Below are 21322 nucleotides of genomic sequence, written 5' to 3' on the forward strand. Positions count from 1 at the left end.
CCTCCCACTGCAACAGATTGCTAGAGCTCAGGACAGCCTGCTTCTTTCCAGCTTTTCCTTGGGATTTTCCTTTTTTTCCCTTTTGGTCCCTTCTCCCAAGCTCAAGACCTCTTCTCATGGGGGTTTCTAACCCTATATTTATTAAATTGACACTGCACATTATGAGATGTATAATGTCACATGTTCACTTGTGTGTATACAACACACATACAAGAAGGTTTAGGTGTACTCTGTCATTTGAAATATCTTGACGATCAAATATCAGAAAAAGTAAGTAGGCTCTTTTCAGGTGTGAAGACAGATGTAGGCAGAAGGCTCTTCGGATGACTGCTTTAGTTACATGGTGGGCTGGATGAGACTAGCAGACACTGTTTTCATGCTGTGAGATAATAACTGACACATCCCCAAAGCACACTTTCAAACAAAGGAGGCAATTAGGGCACAGGGGGATCTCCTATCTCATTCAATTTGTAAATTAACTCTATTATTGACTTTTTGGAAACAGTCTCTTTTTTTCTGTTACATTTCTACCTACATTTACTGTTTAGAAGTAAGTATGTTAATGGCATGCTGCTACTTGCTCAGATGGACTCCAAATCACGCTGATGTCCTAGTTCCCTTAGATGAGATTCCTGAAGCCCGTGATCTGGTACACAGATGTCCCTTGATCCATTTCTGTTAAGTGAATGCATCTAAAAACGACTCCTTTCTTACTGAACTTATGTATTCCTTTTTCTAAAAGGTGCTAGTTCCTGTTTAAATAGAAGGAGATTGATCTCTTCTGGAAGCCACATTTGGCGGCGAGCTTTCAGGCGGGTGAGAAGAAGCTAAGCCCAGACACTGCAGCTGGAGTGGCAGTTGTGCCTCATGTCTCGTTTCCAGTAAGAACAGCAAATGGTGATTGTGCATTCATGTGTTCACCCATCCATCCATCCATCCACCCGTCCACCCATCCCGTCAGGTAAATCCTGGCCAGGACAATACCCCTTCTCTGGAGGACCACCAACACAAAACTACTTGACGTGAACATCCCTGAGTCGACTCATCTGGCAGAGCAAAACAAGTTCATAAACCAGTATAGGTTGGTTGTCTAACATAACTGCTTAGCAAAAAATATGAAGCGTGTGAGATACTGAGAAACAGTAAGCCTTTCTTCAATCTTCTTAAATTTTGTTATGTTGAATTTTGCATGCAAGGTGACCTAGAACATCAGACATGAGTGCTCCGGAGCTTGCACAGGAGAGCCAAAGTGAACGAAATGAAAGCACTGGCACCTCCCTCCCTTTTTCGGAACCAGGGCATTCAACAAGTGTATTAAATGAGCCACTACCATATGCTCAGCCCTGTAAAGCATGTGGAGATGACAAAACACACTCTTGATCCACTTTAAATCTGGGGAAGGAATCCGGGGGTGTGAACATCCCAAGTGGCAGAGCAGGGGGCCCTGCACCAGGCTCCACATGGGGTGTCAGGCGTTTCGATGAGAGAGCAACTGTGAGGGATGAGGGAAGGCTTCCAGAAGAGGGGCACGCTAACTGGACAGCTGGGGAGCACTACTGGGTGCAGGAGAGGCAGACAGGGGAGGGAGGAGGCACCGCCAAAACCCAGGGGAATGCGGACCAGAGGTCCTCACAGCGTGGATGTGGGCTGGCAGCGCCAGCATCACCAGGGAGCCTGTTAGAGATGTCAATTCTCAGACCTTCCCTAGACCAACCACATCTGTGGGGTGGCATCCAGCCATGTGTGTGAATGAGTTCTCCAGGTGACCCTGATGCACACTCAAGTTTGAGAACCACCGAGTGGGAGCGGGCATTGCTCTCCCTCCAACGGGCTGAGCAAGGGGCCAGAGCTGGTACCAGGTCCTCCTTGTCCGGCTCTGTCACTTCCTGGGGCTGGCAGGAAGGAAGCCCGGGGCTTGGCTCCAGCTCCCTCCTTTCTGTAAACCAGCGCCCTGCCCACCCACCCTCTCCCAGGCTGCTCAGACCTCACACATGATGTGAACAACAGCTACACTTCCCACCAGCTTCTGTCTAAACTCCTCTCATGCATCTTCTTCAGTGGCTCATCCTTCTGACCCACAACTGGATGTTGCAAGAGCTGGAGTGGGGGAGGGAAGAGCTAAGCAGAGGCGGCGGGGAAGTGGGGCCTCTGTGAGCCCAGAGGACTGGTAGCTATCATTCAGGCCCACTTTCCCTGCAGGTCTAATTGATGGCTCACAAGGCCCACACCTATCTCCTAACAAGACAGTTGAGAGCAACCTTCGAAGGTGCAGAAGCTTCTGGAATTGCTCTTCTCTTCAGATCAGATCATTAGAGAGATCGGCAGGAACATTCTGGAAATCGTTATTGACTTCACTGAAACGCCTGCGGTCCCTGGAAGGCTATAAGAATTTGGCAGAGCGTGGGTTCTGTTCTCCTTTCACCACCCCAAAGTGATGTATGACCTCTGCTGGTCCACCCTCCCTGGGTGTGGAGCGCATAATCTCTTTAGAAGCACTTAACGTTCACATAACCTTTTCCTTCTGAAGTGCAAGTCCTGGGCCAACCACGCTGCTGAAGCGGCCCTTGCTCAGGTCACTGGCTGTCAAATGGCCTCCTGGTGCGCATGTCAGTTGGCAGAAGAGGACACAGCACGTAGGAGCCTGACCAACTCAACAGTGGCCCTAGTCCCATTAGTTCCCCCCCAGGCCATCATAGGGGGCAGTTGTTTCACTGGACCTTGGGGGACACCTGCCAAATGTCATGGGTGAGCCAGCCGCTCCTCCAATGGGCTCACACACCTGAGATAATCATGTGTTATGTGTATTTTACCACGATTGAACCTTTTTTCTAAAATGTAAAGTGAGCTATTTTTGTTCCAGTTTGATACACAATCATAAATATGACAATGGAAGTGAAACTGATTTACAGCCCTAGGGCTACATACTTGGGAATTATATCCTTCCATCCTTTCAGATGCGTTCCACGATCCCTGCAATCTACAGACAGGGAGAGTGAGGGGCAGTGACCTGCTGAGGCTGCCCCTCTTCCCATGACATGAGCCCAGAAGCCTGCCTGACCTCAGCACAAGGGCACCGAAGCCCCGCGAGATTCCCCAAGTGCAAATTTAGTTCACAAGAACAAAAATTCGGTGAGTGACCATGTGTTGACAGGTCCACATAAAGAACTCGAAGCCACCGACTTGCTCCAGTATATCACATCAACACGTAGAATATGCAAGTAACAGTAGAAAGTTCCAGCAATGAATTTGTGGAGAGAATGCAACACTCCCTTGTTCCTTGTGGTAGGCATCTGGGTCTGGAAGGCCCACTGTCCAGCTCTAATCCCATCATATCACTAACAGTCAGCAGCAGAACACATTTGAGTTTTGCCGGGCCCGTCTCAGAACTCATGCCTGAATGAAGCATGCCCCTTGCCTTTGAGGGTCTCACAGTCCACAGACATGGACACTAAGACAATCTTTGCTAGATTCCGTCCTGGGGCCCACAATATGGCTGTGCAGGCAAGGGCAGAGGGAGCCTGGGATTGTGGAGGGAGGCACCACAGAGCAGGGATGGAGCAGTCAGTGAGAGGACCTCCAGGGGTGAAGGCAAGCAGGCCACCCCTAGCACTTCCGATCTGAAGGGCAGCTGGCCTTGCTCTAAGGGTGCATAGGGGAATTCCCACACATAAGCAGGGCCAAGATGCCAGGATCTGGATTCTCATCTGTAATCCTGAAACTCAGGCTTCACTCCCAGCTTCGCTCCCACTTCTGCCCGAGCACAGGAGCAAGGACCCAAGTGGCTGGAGTCCAGAGTCCTTTGGTTGCCCCACCCCACTCCCACCCTCGGCGTCAAGAGCAGTGCAGTACCTGGTGTGGGTCAGGGGACCCACGGGCCGCTCTGGCCTCCTCGGGGGTAGCGCGCCTGGTCTGCTGAGAGAATTGGTTTTGGGTGGCCGTGGCTTTTTGGGCGGTATGGCAGGAACAGAAGGCTTCTGTAAATCCAGCTTTGGCTCTCTCTCTGGTCTTTCTTTAAGGAAGCATGAGGAAGACAGAGAGAACTCATGTAAGGGACAGTACCAAAGACTATGTGCTTCTTGCTTCAAAAAAAAAAAAATCACTGATGCTGTTTGCCAAGGTGAGGATGGAAGCAAAGAGCATCACCTGTTCTTGGTCAAGTTAGAAAAAGTCCTAGAGAATCACAGGCCACTGCTTGCCTTTACTCAGGCTGGTCCCTCTGCCCGAGGGTCCTTCCAGTCCCTGCCCAGCCTTGGAAAACTCCCACTTCATTGGGCCTACTCACATTTTCCCAGGCTGAAATGTCACACCATCATGTTCCCTTCTCGATAGCTGGACCCACCCTCAGAGGCACACTTTCCTACTACTCCCTTTCCTGAGCCATGAAGGACAGCCCTTTATAAACAAGCTCCACTTGAATACTTTCTAGGTGTTTGTATGCTTGGCCCAGCCGGCAGGCTGTCAGCCCCCAAGGGCAGGGCCCACATCTGGTCATCTGTCTAGGATCAGCATGGGGCCTGGCACTGAACATGCACCTGGGTAAATGGCTGATGGGTTTGGTCAATGACCAGCGGGACCTGTTGGGTGTGGGGAAGAAAAAGGCCTGTCTCCTCCCAGGTCAGCCTGTGTAGAGTGCCAGGAGCCAGTAACAGGGGAGCATTTCAGAAAACAACTGAGTCTGGATTCTCTCTGTGCACAGTTTCACCTTGGGAGGCAAACTGGGACTTCACAGGTAATCAGTTTCCAAGAGGTTGGGGCTTCATAGCTGTTAGAATGAAGTTAAAGCCAGATCTAGTGGTCAAACTGGGCAGGGTTTGGTGGCATCTTCCTGTATTCCGTCCCAGATCCACCTTGCCCTGTGCATGCTATGAAGAGCACGCACCCACATGCTTCTCTGTAAAGATGGGGCTTCAGAGAGCTGCCCGTTGGACCGGCAGCATTGCTGTGTTCACTTGGAAGCTGGAACCCTGAACACGTGTTACTTGCAGACAAACTCATGTCGTTTGGGCAACCTGGACAACTGGCAAAGCTTTAAAAGCCCATCAGGCATCATACAGACATCACTGTGCTCAGCCCCATAAGAGTTCAGTAAGGGAGTGTGCTCCATCCTGGATTGCTAAGGACTCTCTTCCTGGTCCTCAGGGACCAGAGGAAGAAGGGTTTTGCTAAAATACAAAGGAGTGGAGATTCCTCCTGCTGGGAGTGATGGGCGCTCCGGCAGCCTGCAGAACGAATGGGAGAGAGGGTTCGTGCCTACCTACTAGGGAGGTCGAGTCTCAAGGTGGGGCTGGTTCACCAGCTTCCCTGTTGCTTTTGACCAGAGCGTCTGCACCCTGACCCACTGCAGCCTAGAGCAAGGCATCATGAGAGGGGAAGGAAGCAGAAGTGTGTGGCCATTTGGCCAGCCAACTAGGGCGGCTGTTCACACGTAAGCCAAGGCCATATGCTAGTCAGCATGGAACAGAGCAGGCAGTGTCCTCAACACAGAGCCTGGCGAGAAGCCCAAAAGCAGCCACACGTCCTCTATGAGGACAGAGGCAGTGTTTAGCTATGTCACAACATGCACACTTCTATCAAAGAACTGTTCAGATGGTGTGTATTTTTATTGATCTGTGATGCAGACCTGGCCTTCACAGTGAGCTTCTACAACTCAAGTTTTAACTCTTCACTCTGAAAAAAAGACGTATAACTTCTTAAGAACTTGCAGTGTTGGTAAAACTTGTGGCACACTGATACAAAATATTACATTTCACAATAAAGCTTCATGAGGCCACCCAGGAGCACCTCCAAATAATTGTGTGCATTAATTCAGCATTTCTCTTGTGACTTACAAATAATTGCTTTTTAAAATGGAATTTGCTCTGCCTCCTGTTAATAATAATAACCTAACACTTTTCCCATAAAATGTGTGATCAATCAAATTTGAGACACCTAATAAAATCAATCCTTCCACAGCATACAGTTTTCTTTGGGAGGGACACTCAGGCTGTAGAAGTCAAATCCAGCCATAAAACTGACTGTGTGATACAGGTTAGGGTACTTCCCTGAAAATGATAATTTTTGACCCCCTTAAGGGGATTGTAGGTACTGGACTGCTTCTCCCAGTTTGGCCATGCCAGCCCCATCCTCAACATTCCTGACCAGGGACGTGTGTCTATAATACAGTAGCCAAAGTCAAAAGCTCAGCAATGACTGACAGCTTTCATTTGTCTGGATGGGAATTTCTCTAAGCCATACTCACTCATCAGCAGGTAATGAGCACCTGGGGCACTAGGCTAGCCAGAAAACTTGGCAGGTACATCCGGGCCCTCTGGGGACTTACACACGGCATCCTGACTTTGGGTTGCTGCTGGTGTAGGGAAGGCGGTAATTGCAAGAAGATTGGGATGAAAGAGCTACAATGTGTTAAATGACTAGGCTGAGTGTTTTTCATTTGATGAGAAATGCTGGCCCAAAGAAGCACCACAATCACCCTTTCTCCTATTTTCTTAGACACAGGAAATTTAAAAGCGATCAAAACAAAACCATAATCACCATATTCCAAAGAAAAAGAAAATTCTGTGGGTTATCTGGAGTAGCCCTGTGACAGACAGCTCTGGCCCCTGCTGTTCTGGAAGTGCCAACGAAGATGTGATTTCATACCTTTCTCTTCTGTTCTGTTTGGAAGCGTTTCCGGTCTTTCAGGAGGTATCTTTTTAATTTCATGTTTTCTTTCAGTGGTCCCTGGGCAGGAGGAGGATAACAATTATTAGCAAATGTTTTCCTATCCATTTATTAGACGCACTAGCTTTTAAAATATTTATCAGGTACAGCAAAGTCAACACATTTTTCCCCCCTAATCTGAGGGCTGGTGTTGTCTGGCAAACACAAGCTGCTTAGAAACAGAGCAGAAGCCATTTCTGGCAAATGTCATTAACTCTGGTTGCCTATACATCCTTAATTTATAAGAATACCACTACTATTCATTGATGTTTAAATCTGACTTCCTTCAGCATCAAAGCAGACACAGGAGACCATGTGGCATGGGTTGGGAATATGTGTAAATCAATAAACAAATCCATGGGCATAAGACGATTATTGTTTTAAGCCACCAAATTTGGAGTGGTTTGTTATGCAGCAATGGTAACCAGAACATGCATTCTTTTTTAAATTGAAGGTTAGTTAACTTACAATATTATATTATTGGGTTGGACAAAAAGTTCGTTTGGGTTTTCCTATAACATCTTATGGAAAAATTTGAATGAATCTTGACCAATCCAATAGTTTCAGGTGTACAACACAATGATTCGATATTTTTGTGCACTGCACCCCATATAACGTTATTAAAATATCGCTTATATTCCTTGGGCTGTATTGCATCCCTCTGACTTAGTTTATGACTGTTGTCTGAGCCTCTTGAACATCCCTTTAAGTGGTGGGATATAACGAAAAAATAGGTGGTTTTCCCTAGGTCCTTTGCATCTGAATTCCTCAAGTACCACATCTTCCCAAACGTGACAATTTACACTCCTCCTCATGCACATGGATTGTAGCTGCTCCCTCACCTGGGGTCTTCATCATCATCAGTGCCCTCAGGTTCATAAGAACACTTGGAAAATAGCTAAAGCATGAAACCCATCACAAGTACTCCTCTGATTTATGGACTTGGTTGAGTGATTGACAAATCCCTTATATGACCAACCCTATAGATGGGTGCTTGGTACTAAAATCTCAATCACACAGCATTAGAAGCCAAAAGAACTTAATGAGTCCCATGAACACACATTTTGCCTAACCTCTTTAATGACTCACCACAAATTAAACACTGGATCTGATTTCTATCAGTTCTGTACGTGATTTTTTTGTAGTCAAATAACCAAACACAAGGAAATTTGATGAGAAGGAAAAGAGGAATATCTACGTCCCTGTCACAAAGCAGCGTCCACGATTATGCAGGAGGATAAAAAAAAAACAACAGTAGTAGTAATCTAGGAAGATTAAATGCCAATCATGCTTTACCCCTAGAGATCCAGTACAACCTTTGGTAGAACTGTTTTAAAAGGATAGGAATTAGCCTACCATGCTACAATCTGGTCTCCTAAGGCTAATGAAGAAGTTCAGTGCCATTCTGAGAGACACAGGAGGAATGGACAGTCCTACTGCCATGAAGAATCCAACCCTAATGACATTCCAGGCCACCTGAGCCTGGGACCACTCAACTCACCTCCTTGGTCTCTATAACCTGTCACTCGGGGTCTAGGGAAAACGGTCTTCAGAAAAAAGCCAATCAAGAGCCTGCTTTCATCTCAGCAAAATAAAATATTTATCTAGCCAGAACCACTAGGTGGCAAAATTAAACTGCTCAACACAAACAAGGATAGGGGCTGAGCAGGAGATGTAATTAACATCCCTTTTGGGGGCTTAATCTCTGTCATTCTCAACTATGCCAAAGGGAATGGGAAAGGAATGTGAGGTCAAGCTGATTTTTACCCCCAACAGGATGGGCCAGAAGAAAAAAATCACTCCTAACAAATAGGTTGAATAAACCAATCGGGAAATGTATTCATACTTTAAATGCTATATTAGAACTATTGTAACTGTAGAATTAAAAACACCCCTGCTCTTCTTCACTTTAATTTTTTAAAAATGCCACTTAACTAGCTATTCATGGAGGAATTTCTCCCTAAACTGTTTCTAACCATGTTAAAGAGCAGTTCTGCTGGGAACTAGGAATGCTCATCTTTATGTATGAGATGTCAGTATACAATGAGTTACCAAGTGTTGAACAACGTCAAGTCTTCCTATATTATTCAACCTTAACATCTGAACCACGCAGAAAGAATGAATTAATTGGACTCTTTTCCTTATGAGAAAAGAGTCATGAGGGAAAGTATTGCTAGAAAAAAACACTTTTCTGTTGTTGGGGGCAAGTGAAGTAAGTACAAATTTTGGTTAACCACACAGGACAGAAACTGAAAATTCAGCACTGCCATCCATGCACAGAGACGCCATGACCCATGGGAAGCAGTTCTTCCTAGGCTGACCCTCAATGGGCAGACACGGGCAAAGCACACAACTAGTTCTTCTGGCCACAAAAGTAGTTTAATTTTTTTAAAAAGCAAACAAAGCCGGTTGATTCCAAAACAAAGTCTTTCCAGCCATTATCTTTGAAAGCTAGATTCTGTCGCTGTTGATGCTGTATTGGGGATACATTTTAAAGATACGTTTGCTTGTTTAGGAAAAATAGGAGTGTATTTAAAACCTGCCTGTTGAGACCAAATCGTTATTTCCCAATTTGGTCATCTGTGGCCTTTGAATCTAAAGCTCCTGAGCTCTACCCAGGATGCTGTAAACATACACAAACAGACAGACAGTGTGTTGACAGAAGCGAGAGGTACGTTACCTGCCCCTTGCTTGATCACGGGAGCCGAGGGAGGAGGTGGCTTCTTGGGTCTCTGAAATTAATGAAAATGATACCACATGAGACTGTTGGCAAGCCCGGCCTCTCATGTAAGGATTACAGACAGTATTTTCTAGATGTAGCTTGGACAGTCCAGAGAAGCTCTCCAAAAAATTGAGCAATTCTCTCTCCAGGGATGTCAGGTTTTGGCACCTTTAAACAAACACTAAAATAAATCCAGTCTGCAAAACAAAGCTCTGATGGACAAATGAAATACCATTTTCCCTTTTCTAAATTTGTAACAGCCTTCTGGAAAATTACGGCTCAGCAAAAATGGTCTGAAACCAGCAAGTACAATGGTACTCCTACGCTGAAACCGCATTTGCAATTAAGATTTAATCTGCTGAATAACCAAGCGATTCAGAAAGAGTCACTGGGAATGGCTCTAAATTAGATGGGCTCTGGCTGTGGGACCTGCAACAAAATGCAGGCTGAGGGGCCCCTGTGGCTGGGCAGGGTTCTAAGCCTTTTGCCCCTTTTCACCTCAAGGCTGCGAGGGTCCCCCACAGACTAGTCATACCCTGGACACTGGAACAGAGTTTCTTTGCCTATCAGCTGCTATTTATTTTTCTCTCACACCCTATCATTCTAGAGGGGGACGAGCAGCAATGCAATCAATGGCATCTCCTGGCTCACCCAGGATTGGCTACAGGAGGGAGGCAGTCGGGCTGGACTTGGCAAATGTCCTGGGGCTGAGAGTCCAGCCAGGGCAGAATTCTTGGACGCCACTCTTGGACAGGGGAAAAGGGAGCCAAAGGCAAGGAGAGAACCATCTCATTATCAACATCATTAAGGGAGTCTTCCCTGGTGGTCCAGTGGCTAAGACTCCGTGCTCCCAATTTCGCATGAGCCTCCTCTTGCTGAGGCCGTTCCCCCAGCGACCTGGCCTCAAACCACAAGGCCTCAGATAAAAAAAGACAATTACAAATCATCATATTTTCCAAGATTACTGTGCAAATGAAAAAGAAACCCTTAGTGTTGTGTCAGATTTGGCATGGAACGGACACATGAAATGTGACAGGGCAGGGCAGAGGGACACCAAGAGAGGGGACAGGAAGTACTGTGCTCCCTGACAGTGTGTGGGGAGCAGTCATGCCAAGTGCCTGCTCGGAGGGCAGAGGGAGGAGACAGGGGGGGAGGTGGTATCAGGAACCCTGGCAGCTGCGGAGGCAGGTGGGGCAGTTTGGAAAGGAAGGAGCAGTCTGTGAGCTGTCTGTCTTGTATCCACCAAGCCTGATTAACGCTGGCCAGGTGCCTGCTTTGCTTAGTAGCAGAGGAGGTTTACAAGTTGTCCTGTTTTTTTCCCCTTTGACTGACTTCACTCCCTGATTCCATCAAACTTAGCCTTCCTGCCTCCTTACATGAGAAATGATGCCACATTTTTTTTCAAAAGAGATGTCTCTGAAGCTAATTCTAAACAAAACCAGGGTTCCCTGTAGCTCTAGACTGCCCCCCCAAATGATGCATAAAGTATTCATGTGAGCTGACAGTGATGTTTTCTTTGAATGCCACAGGAAGACAAGGCAGTGAGAACTGAGAAGGCAGAGTGGGTAAATTGGTGGTGGTAGAAAATTCATCACAAGAGTTCATGATTCTCAAATAAAAAGACATGAGCACGTCACACAATTGATTTTCCACGATAAGCAGTAGGTCAACGCTTTCTCTATTGAGTTTACCAGCATTAACTAGCTCCTGTAGGTGCACAGACAGAAACAGCCTTTCAACTCAGTCAAGTATTTTAAGTCATGAGTTTTTTAGAGGCACTTGTTCTATTTATTCTCCTCCCTCCATAGTGAAAATAAAACACTCCAGCTCCAAGCCCAGGTGGTGTCATCCTGCTCAACTGGCAGGTTGGTGCTAAGAACAGAGGATGTCAGAGCTCTGAGTGATCTGAAGGTCTCTTTTAAGTTGAGGAAACCCAGGCCCAGAGGGGCCACATTAACAGCCATGTTAACAGGAGCTAAAATACATCGCTCATTGTCCAGACTGTGGCAATTCATTAAAAAAAGAACCAACATGAAAATATTTCTCAGAAAGTCAAAGAGCCAACATTTTCTAATTTCCAGGAGAGAAGAATGTCTTCCCTGGTCTTCATGTGTGCAGGGCATACAGGTCCACGTGTGCATGTGCCTCCCTGTGTGGAGATCTGTGGCTTGGACACAGAAGCAAACACCACCCTTCAAAGGATATATGAACCAGATTTCATTTCTTCCTATTATGACCAGGAAGGAGACAGATTTGGGTGTTCTGGAGTAAAGACAGCAGGAAGGCAAGTTTTGTTTCCTGCTGAAGGATTTCATAATTGATTCTGCTTTTGTGTGGCAAGTCTGGCCAGTCCCAACCATCCTCCTGGGCAAGAACTGTGATTTGTCATTATGCTTCACAAGCCAGTTTGTCTTCAGAGTTCTGGCTCCAGACACATGACTTGCTGAAAGTAACCAGAGGATTGGACTCCTGATGGCTGGGTGCCCTTCAGGGCCCTTTGTCAGGGGGAGATGGTAAGGCCGTGGAAGCCAATTTCAGCCTGACTTTGAGACTGAAGGAAGCCCTCCTTCAGGCCCCTGGCTAAGTTTTCTGGAGGTGTCTGCATGTAAGGCTGGACAGAGGACACAAATACACAGCTCCTGATCGGGGTACCCCTCATGGCTCTGGAAACACATAGAAGCCTCCATTCTGCCCTTTTCTCTCCTGTCCCTGGTGGAGTGACAAAACTTTTGAAAAGTGCATCTGGGGCTATGCCCCTCTGTACCCTACAGAGTTCCCCCCACAGGAGATCCCCGAGGAGCTACCACAAAACCTGCTCTCGGGAGGGTCTCTCTCAAGTTTCCTCTTCTTGGCCTCTGGGCTGGTGGCCTATATCCACAGTCTCCCTCTTGGCTGGGCTCATCCAGATTGTTGGCCTGCTGGGTAGTCACCCAGGCTTTGGTGTTCAGTTTCTCCTTAAGGTGCTCTCAATTCAACCCCTTGGCTTCCTCCTCACTCTATCTATCCCACCTTGAAAGTGATGCTTTGATTCCATGGCCAGACCTCACAACTGCATGGTGGATTTGGACCCCACTTTGTATGGAAAAGAGAAATCTGACAAGGAACCTGGCTTTCCCTGCCCCTCCCGCTACTCTTCCTCCTCTCTCATACTATCATGAAGAGCAGCTAGGAGGAGGATGGGGCAGAAGGAAGGGAAGGTACACCTTGTCACCAAGTGACCAAATGACAAGGCATTCCTTAGTGCCAAATGTATATTAACCATGCTCCTAAGGACTGAATATTTGCCCACTGAATGAACGCAAAATTCTTCTGCTGAAACCTAACCCCCAGTGTGGTGGTATTTGGGGATGTGGCCGTTGGGAAGAGATTGGTCATGAGGGTGGAGCTCTCATGAGTGAGATTAGTGCCCTTAAAAAGTAGACCCCAGAAAGCTCCCTCACCCCTTTCACCACACAAGGACACAGCAAGAAGATAGTTATCTATGAACCAGAAAGGGAGCCCTCAACAGATGCCAAATCTTGGACTTCCTAGCCTCCAGAACTGTGAGAAAGGAATTTCTGTTGTTTATAAACCACCTAGTCAATGGTATCTGTTATAGCAGCCTGACCTGACTAAGACACATACTGTTAGACCCTATGAAGGTGAAGCCTGGGACACGGGGTCTGCCTTCAAAGAGATTATAGTTCAGATGGCAAGACGAGAAAGAATCACTTCAGGCAAGATTATACTGAATGAGCTGCTCAGCTGTAAGTACCAGCAGAGAAGGAAGAAGGGCGCCACCAGGCCATGTCAGAGAAACTCAGCTGGGCTTCTGTCATTAGGCTGTCATTATCACTGGGGCAACATCAACGCCTCAATGATCCCCATCTCTGCAGGTAAAATGACCCAGAAAATCAAATGTACAGACAAATAATGTCAAAGGCAAGTTTTATTCATCATGCTGCTTATTAATAAGCACACATTTCTTTTTGGAAGACTAAAAAGAAGGAAAGAATTCATTGGGCAACTTCAGAAATTAGAAAGGATAGTGTTCTCAAAAGGATGAAGCTAGGAATAAAGAAAATTCTGGCCGAGGATAGTGTTGTAAACTAGATTATCAGATGACGGGGGCTAAGGTAAGGGGCCTCCTGAGAACTTGGTAAAGAGAATGTAGTTAAACCACCAAAGTCACCTAGAGAGGGTGAGCTATCGTGGGAATCAAGCAAGAGAGACCCTTTCCCATAAAACTTTGAAACCTACAATACTCCCACCAAACCATCTCAAGGTTGGCACTCAGTTGTAATGAAGAATGTGGGAAACCCACTTGATTGTACCACTGTGTATCCTAAGAGGATGATGGATGGGAAGTGTCCGATCAGCCATGAAAACAGAGAAAAATGTAGAGCTGCTGGGGCCACAGGTGTGGGGCTCTAGCCAGCATTATCTGGACTCTGCTAAACTGACCTTAACACCCAGTTCCCTCGGCTCACCCTGCCCCCGGGTGCCTGAGGAACCTCAAGCTACAACTATAAGACCCTTTGTGAAAATAACTAGCTCCTCTTCTTTTCATTTCATGCTCTCCTGGAAAGTACCAAACAAATGTGGTTTCCTACAGAATCTGGAGTTTAAGGAATCAGGCCCACAGGGAGCAAATGCCCAGGGCAGGCAGACCCATGTGCTCCAGATGGGCTGATGTTTCAGTTTTCGTCATGATTAGTAAGCGGCCAGTCTGCTCCCCAAGTAAGTCTCTGTGAGTTTGCCAATGTGAGTGTGTGTCACAGTCACAGGTACCCTTCAAACTCTTTAAGGGTAGGGTTCTGTGTCCCTGAGGCCAAAAGGCAGACCCTCCACTAGGGCAATGCCTCTGGGCCTCTCAGCAACGTCCTGATTCTTGACATGGCACAAGCTCATGAGTCCCAGAATCCATGCAGACAAGCACAGTACCATTGTCTGGTGATCGGAACATTTTCTCTTAAAAGAACTGGATCCTGAGACTTTCTTAAAACACTATCTTTCAGAAACATTACCTTTCAGGATACCTGTTCTATCCTTATTATTGTTGTTGTTATTTTTAATGATGAAGATGTTTCTGCAGTTCAGAGAGTCTAAGTTCCCTGTTTTCCCTTAGTCCTGACAACAGAGCATGCATGACCCTTCATCAGAGCTCTCAGAACATTTAATCTTTCCATTCTAATATTCAATTTTCCTGTTGAGGCTCAAAATAAACAGGCAGCCACTGAATCTAGGTTCTCTTATAAATGGCTTATATAATTGCTCTAAAATCTGCACCAAGAGATTGACTGGTGCTCTCGGAAATGTCTTAGGGAAAAGCCCCAGAGTCTTTGCAAGCCCAGTGCAAGAGAACCCTCTGAAAGAAAGACCTCCAGGAGTTCCAAAAGGCCCGGGGGTAACCACCTGAATCCACACCCCAGAAGAAAATACACCAGGCTTGTCAGAAGGCTTTGCTGATGCCTACTGATTCAAGAGGTCTGCCATTGAATAAATGCGGTGTGCTGCTGTCTACCCTAATCATCACACATCGTCCTCTTTTCTGGGTGAGTGACTGCAACCCCAGCCACTGGCAAGACAAGATGACATCTGCTCAATCCGATGGCAGAATCATGTTGCAGGCTCTGTCATTCACATCGTGCATTCGTCTTAATGATTCTAATCATCTTTACACAGTCAGCTCCACACATGACAGCCCTGTCTCCAGTCACGCTGTCACCAACTCACCAACACTCTGGGTGCAGTAATAAAGGCTGGTGTAACAACCAGTGCAAAGCTGGTTGGTGAGTTTTATAGGTCAGAGGGGATGAAAAGGACGTAATATTTTGAATCTTCTAAAAGCTAAATGTCACATTATACAATCACTTCTCAGCTGTAGGTATTACTTTGTCTGACATGTATAACTATTGTTTCCCTAAAATTGAGTTTTCTGCTTCTTAGGAACAAAGGTAAAAGACCTATCAGAGAGATGATGGCTGCCTGTCTGGAGTGGGAAAGATGCCCATGGGCCCCCAGGAGCATGCATGCCTCAGTGAGGAAGCCAAGACGAGTCCACTCATCACTGACAACTTCACTCTCTCAGCAGGAGTCCTCCTGCAATACTTTATGTAACAGAGCAGCGCTTCTAGAAAAGTATGCCATGGACTCTCACTTGAGCGAATTTATTACCCCATAAAATATGATTGGGGACTAGAAGGCAGGGTGCTACAAGGTAGGTAACCACAGGCTTTGTCCATTTGTTAAAATAATTATCCAGATTTTACCTCAGCATTTCAAAACCATACTACTTCAGCCAGAATCAAGAAGGTGGCAAAAGTCTGGTAGGATGGTGAGCTTGCTAAGATCCTTTAGCCAGAGGGAGAGGTGTCACCATGGAGGCCTTGGCATCCAAATGCTTTGGATGTGAACACCCTTTATCAGGCTCAAACAGGTAGTCTGGGTGGTCCCCTGCTACCCAACTCTAAGCTCACAAGGACAGTGGCCATGTGAGTCTTCTTCACTTCCATCAACCAGTATGGCGGCCTGTCCAAGGAAGGAACCCAATAGATACAGAGAAGATGAATGAATAAACATAAAACATCACTTCCAGACAGCAGATGCCCACCAAATATGCAAAGGGCATGAAGATTATGCCATCCTGTACTCCCTTGTCTCTACACATACATAAGGCACTAGATTTCTTTTTAAAGGCTATTCATCAAAGTTCTTAGATGCATTGGGATCCCCAGGGAAGTTCACCAAGACACCAAGCTAACTCTGTGCTGATGTGCTGAACTGGAGTCAGATTTCTACCACTGTTAACACTTTTAGCTGGAGTCTTCTCACACTTGTGCTAACAGTAATTACAAAGACTGGAATAGTTAATATGTATGGGGCATTCGCAAAGGACCAGGCGTTGTGCTAAGGAATTCATATGTGTCATTTTGGTTAATCTTCTCAACAATTTAATAAGGTCGGTATGATTATTCCTGCAATTTAATAGATGAGAACACAGTTGTCACTCAGTATTCATGGGAGATTGGTTCCAGGAACCCTGCAGAGAGCAAAAATCCACAGATGTCCAAGTGCCTCATCTAAAATGGGAGAGTATTTGCATATAACCTATGCACATCCTCCCCTACACTTTAAGTCATCTCTACATTACTTATAATATCTAATACAAAGTCAACGCTATATAAATGGTTGTAAATGCTAGGTATATAATTGTCACTACACAGCAAATTCAAGACATCCAAGCTTTACTTTTAGGAACTTCCTGAAATTTACTGTTTAGTATTTTCGACCCAAGGTTGATTGAATCCACAGATGCAGAATCCAGAGATACTGAGGACACAGTCAATGAGTTGATCTTGAACAGAACAATTAAGTGACAGGGCCAGGATTCAAGTTCAAGTCTATTCAATGCTGCAGGCTAGAGTCACAACCATGTTCTATAAATGTCTGCCAAACCTCCTTCCTGTGTCTTAGAGTTTTAAACATTTACTATACAGATATTACCAAGGACTAGTGTCTTTTTTTTTCTCAGGGATGAATTCTGTTAGCCAATAACCCACCACTACAACCATTATCAATAAAAATGGCTCAAATGATTTTTCTTGGTGGCAGATGCCTACTGAATGGTGAACCCTTCTCTGTTCTATGAATTTGTTCCCCTCCTAAAATATGGTTCGAAACTAGAAGGTGGGGTTCGCATCACTTAGATAGACACCTGAATCTACACCAGAGCTTCCCAAATCGTAATGTGGAAACAGATCACCTGAGGATCTTGATAAAACGTGGGTTCTGATGCACAGGTCTAGGGTGAGGTTCAAGCATTTCTAACAAGCTCCAGGTAAGGCTGACAAAGTGTGGTCCCCAGACCAGCAGTGTCTCAAAGATCTCTGGGAAGCAGAATTCTCTGAACCTCAAACTTAATTCCCAGAGAGAATACAAATGTGGAACCAAGCATCCTTCAGCTAAACAAGAAAGACAGCTCTCAAAAAGCCTAAAAGGTGTAGCCATTTATTCAAACCAATCTACAGGCCATAATCTTGGCAGGTACAAACACCATCTGGCCCCTTGAACAATCACATCCACCCATCTAAGCAGTGAGGACGCCACCAACGCTGTTCAGTATCCTTGGTGATCAACCCACTAGTATTGCAGCCACCTTTCCCGAACGTCAATCCCACGGGAATGTGATGGGTCACAGTTTATGGTCCAGTAATAGAGCCCTCATGGGCATGAAGAGAGCACAGGCCAGAAAAGTGGGCAGAGGCATGAGAAAGCCTGAGTCGAGAGCTCTGAGCTGAAGAACAGCTTGGCAAAGACCAAAGAGACCAAATCACTGTAGAATTCCTCTTTACACTCCTCTGAGAATGTAAAGTGCTTCTAACTTTTCAACATTTTCTGTTAGAGTATCATTAGAGAAACAACATGCTTGCTGCGAGGCAAACAAAGATGGACTGGCTCATCTAAACCACAGCATTGTCAAAATGGGCTCTCACAAAGAAAGAGAAAGCACAGATCAGAGGGATACACACACACAAAATGGGCACGCGTGTGCATTTGTTGTTGTTTAGTTGCTAGGTCATGTCCGACTCTTTGTGACCCATGAACTGTAGCCCACCAGGCTCCTCTGTCCATGGAATTTCCCAGGCAAGAATACTGGAGCTGATAGCCATTTCCTACTCCAGAGTATCTTCCCAACCCAGGGGTCGAACCCATGCCCCCTGCATTGGCAGGTGGGTTCTTTACTACTGAGCCACTAAGGAGCCCACACATGTGTATACCTGGCCAAATATGTGTACACACATACACAGAGTTGGGAAGATCGGTAGGCCTCATCCTGCATCCTCAGCTTCACAATGTGCTTTTCAGCCATTTCCACAACATTAGTCACTTCACCACCCAAGGACACACTACGCAGGATACAGGTCATCCACTTACCAATGGAGCTCCCAATGGTTTCTGTCATTTATGTGGTTGTTTAAATGCTCCAGGTACCAAACCAAGTGCTTTGCATACATCATCTTGTCTAGTCACACAATGACCCTAGAAGAAGGCTCTCTGATGAGGAAACCGGGGTTTGTGGAAGCTAACAGACTTGTTTACACACACCAGGTATGGGGCAGCCGGTCCATCAAACTAAAATGCCGGGCTCTTCAACAACAGATGTCCTCACCCCGCACCCCCAGCCCATCATGGAGGCCGCAACTCTGACAGCAGGCGGTGCACTGAGAGCCGAGCCGCAGAGACTTACGTTTCCCTCCTTCTCAAAGTCAGGTGGCAGTAACTTGACGAAGTTGTCAGGAAACACTCCTCGTCTGCCGTTCAGCTCTCCTTCCCACCAGCCCACATCGATGCAGTCCTAGGAAACAGGAGAGCAGAGTGAGAAAGGGGGCAAGCGCCTCACAGAGAGCTCTGACACCTCTTTTAGAGAAATGGAAGTGCTTTCCTTGAGGCAGCCAATGGTTCCTAAAACTCAACAGCACAAATCCCAAAGTTGGATGGGAGGACAAAAGTTCCAGTGTCCTAGAGCTGCCAGCTGGGACTTGAAACCCAGTGCAGCTTTTAGAGGCCCTGCAGATGGTGACTGCAGCCATGAAATTAAAAGATGCTTGCTCCTTGGAAGAAAATTATGACCAACCTAGATAGCACATTAAAAAGCAGAGACATTACTTTACCAACAAAGGTCCATCTAGTCAAAGCTATGGTTTTTCCAGTGGTCATGTATAGATGTGAGAGTTGGACCATAAGGAAAGCTGAGCGCTGAAGAATTGATGCTTTTGAACTGTGGTGTTGGAGAAGATGCTTGAGAGTCCCTTAGACTGCAAGGAGATCCAACCAGTCCATCCTAAAGGAAATCAGTCCTGAATATTCACTGGAAGGACTGATGCTGAAGCTGAAACTCCAGTACTCTGGCCACCTGATGCGAAGAACTGACTCAGTGGAAAAGACCCTGATGCTGGGAAAGACTGAAGGTGGGAGGAGAAGGGGATGACAGAGGATGAGATGGCTGGATGACATCACTGACTCGATGGACATGAGTTCGAGTAAACTGGGAGTTGGCGATGGACAGGGAGGCTTGGCGACCTGCAGTCCGTAGGATCGCAGAGAGTCAGACACGACTGAGTGACTGAACCGACTGAGAGCAATAAGATCTTTTCTTCCCCTCTTAAAAATAAAAGAAAATATATTTTCTCCATTTTAATTTTAACACAATGAAATTATTTCATTAACTGCAAATGTGGGTTAGAAAACATCACACACACTAATGTTCTCTTTGATTAGCCTGTCACAAAGCTAGCTGAAATTAAGAAGGGCTGGGTGACAGTCAGCCAAGCGGGAGAAAAATCCCACTCTGTGCGAGCTCATTAATGCACCTTCTCCTCTTCGTGAAGAGGGGGGGCACAGTTGTCATCATGAAAAGCCCTTCTCCCCACCCTCCAGAGCTTAGTGTTTGCTCACTAAATGAAAGAAGAAATCTATTCATTCTTCCAGATCGAACCTGCTTCTCTTGGAATAACCCCTATTATGTTCATACACTTGTCGAACAATGGAGTACCTACTCTGTGCCAAGTCCTGGGGACAGAGCATAGCGTAGCCTTCACAAGCTTCTATCCTGAGCCTAATGACCCCACAGCTCATGCCAAAGACCCACCTGCAGTTTCCCCATCCTCAATGGGTGGGAAGTTTGATTTTCTCTAGTTCAATAATAAATCTCGTATTTGTTCTCTGGGTCCAATTCCACTTTTCCCACCCCAATCCAAGACCTACTGGCCTGTTGTCAATTTCCTCACTTGGGCATTTAATCCTTCCCTGTGTATGTACAACATACGCACCATTGTCAAGCACATGTCGTTGAGTAAAAACCCAATTCTCAGACTGTGATTGACAGCTTCCAGCTAAAAACCCAAATGGGCAAAGGCTTTCCCCCAGAAAAAAATGCTTTTAAAATAAATGCTCGAAAAAGCGAGGAATTCCTGCTCAGGGCCCATAGAGACACACTCGTGGTTCTTCACGATAGCGGTGGGGCTGGGGGAGGGCTCAGGCAGGCTCAAGCAGCAGATGTGCAGCTGGCCTCGGGCCTGGCACTGAGCCCTTGGAGGCCCTGGCTTATGTGACTCATGTGTGCCTTGCCAGAGCATCCAGTCCAGAAAAGAGAGAAACACAGCTGAATCTTTCACCATCATACTCCCAGCCCAATGCCACATATAATGAGTATTTCTGGAATCAATGAAGGCTCTTTCTAACCCCGAGTTCTGTGATCTCCCTCAGTCCAAGACTAGGATCATTGCAGGACAAGACAGTCTCTATCTGCCCCAAGCTGTGAGGATTCTATGTAAGTTAAGGCAGAGCCCACCTCAGGTGAGAAGTAAATGCTCACCATCGCCTCTTCCCACACGGGTAACTGTTACAAGGCTAGACTGACTCTTTAGAAGAGAACATAGGTTTGGGAAGTGGGTCCTACATCACCCTATAAATTCTAGTCCCAAGCAACATCCTTAGACAAAGACTCCTGAAGCATCAAGTGCAGATTTACTCAGAACAAAACAAGGTTCAAAAAACTTACAATCTGAAAGAATGCTTATCTTTCTTGGAAAATGACAATGTGAAGCCTAGCTAAGTGCTTTGGTCCTGCTCCATGTCACATCACTCCCTGAGCAATCTAGCATCAGTCCCGAAAAAATGGATTCATGAACAGGGGTTGTGGAAGCAGAATCTGATGGGTTGTGAGTTTCTTCCATCTCTGAGAAACCATTATGTCCTCAACAGTATCAGGAAAACTTATGAAGGAGCAGGGGTGGAAATTCTTTACTCCTAATCCTTAAAAATTAAGTCTTTCAATCCAGAGCCTCTGTTTCTGAGAAAATGCCTGGGATATATTTTTTTCTCTTGTTTTTTCTGGACAAGTTCTTGTCATCTTCAAAA

General features: G+C 46.1%; 1 protein-coding gene across 3 annotated transcripts in view; it reads right to left on the reverse strand.

Annotated features, from left to right (window-relative positions):
* The window catches only part of SH3KBP1 (SH3 domain containing kinase binding protein 1), a 342133-nt gene that overhangs the window by 45187 nt on the left and 275624 nt on the right, over nt 1-21322 (reverse strand). For all 3 annotated transcript variants that reach the window (XM_055438217.2, XM_055438216.2, XM_055438219.2), the window contains 4 exons: nt 18651-18758; nt 9380-9431; nt 6640-6720; nt 3850-4009 (listed from right to left, as the gene is read on the reverse strand). In XM_055438217.2, the coding sequence (XP_055294192.1) occupies nt 3850-4009; nt 6640-6720; nt 9380-9431; nt 18651-18758 (401 nt within the window). The remainder of the gene's footprint in view (nt 1-3849; nt 4010-6639; nt 6721-9379; nt 9432-18650; nt 18759-21322) is intronic.

The sequence above is a fragment of the Moschus berezovskii genome, chromosome X, assembly GCF_049115385.1.
Source record: "Moschus berezovskii isolate FMDL1 chromosome X, NW_MosBer_1.0, whole genome shotgun sequence".
NCBI lineage: Eukaryota > Metazoa > Chordata > Mammalia > Artiodactyla > Moschidae > Moschus > Moschus berezovskii.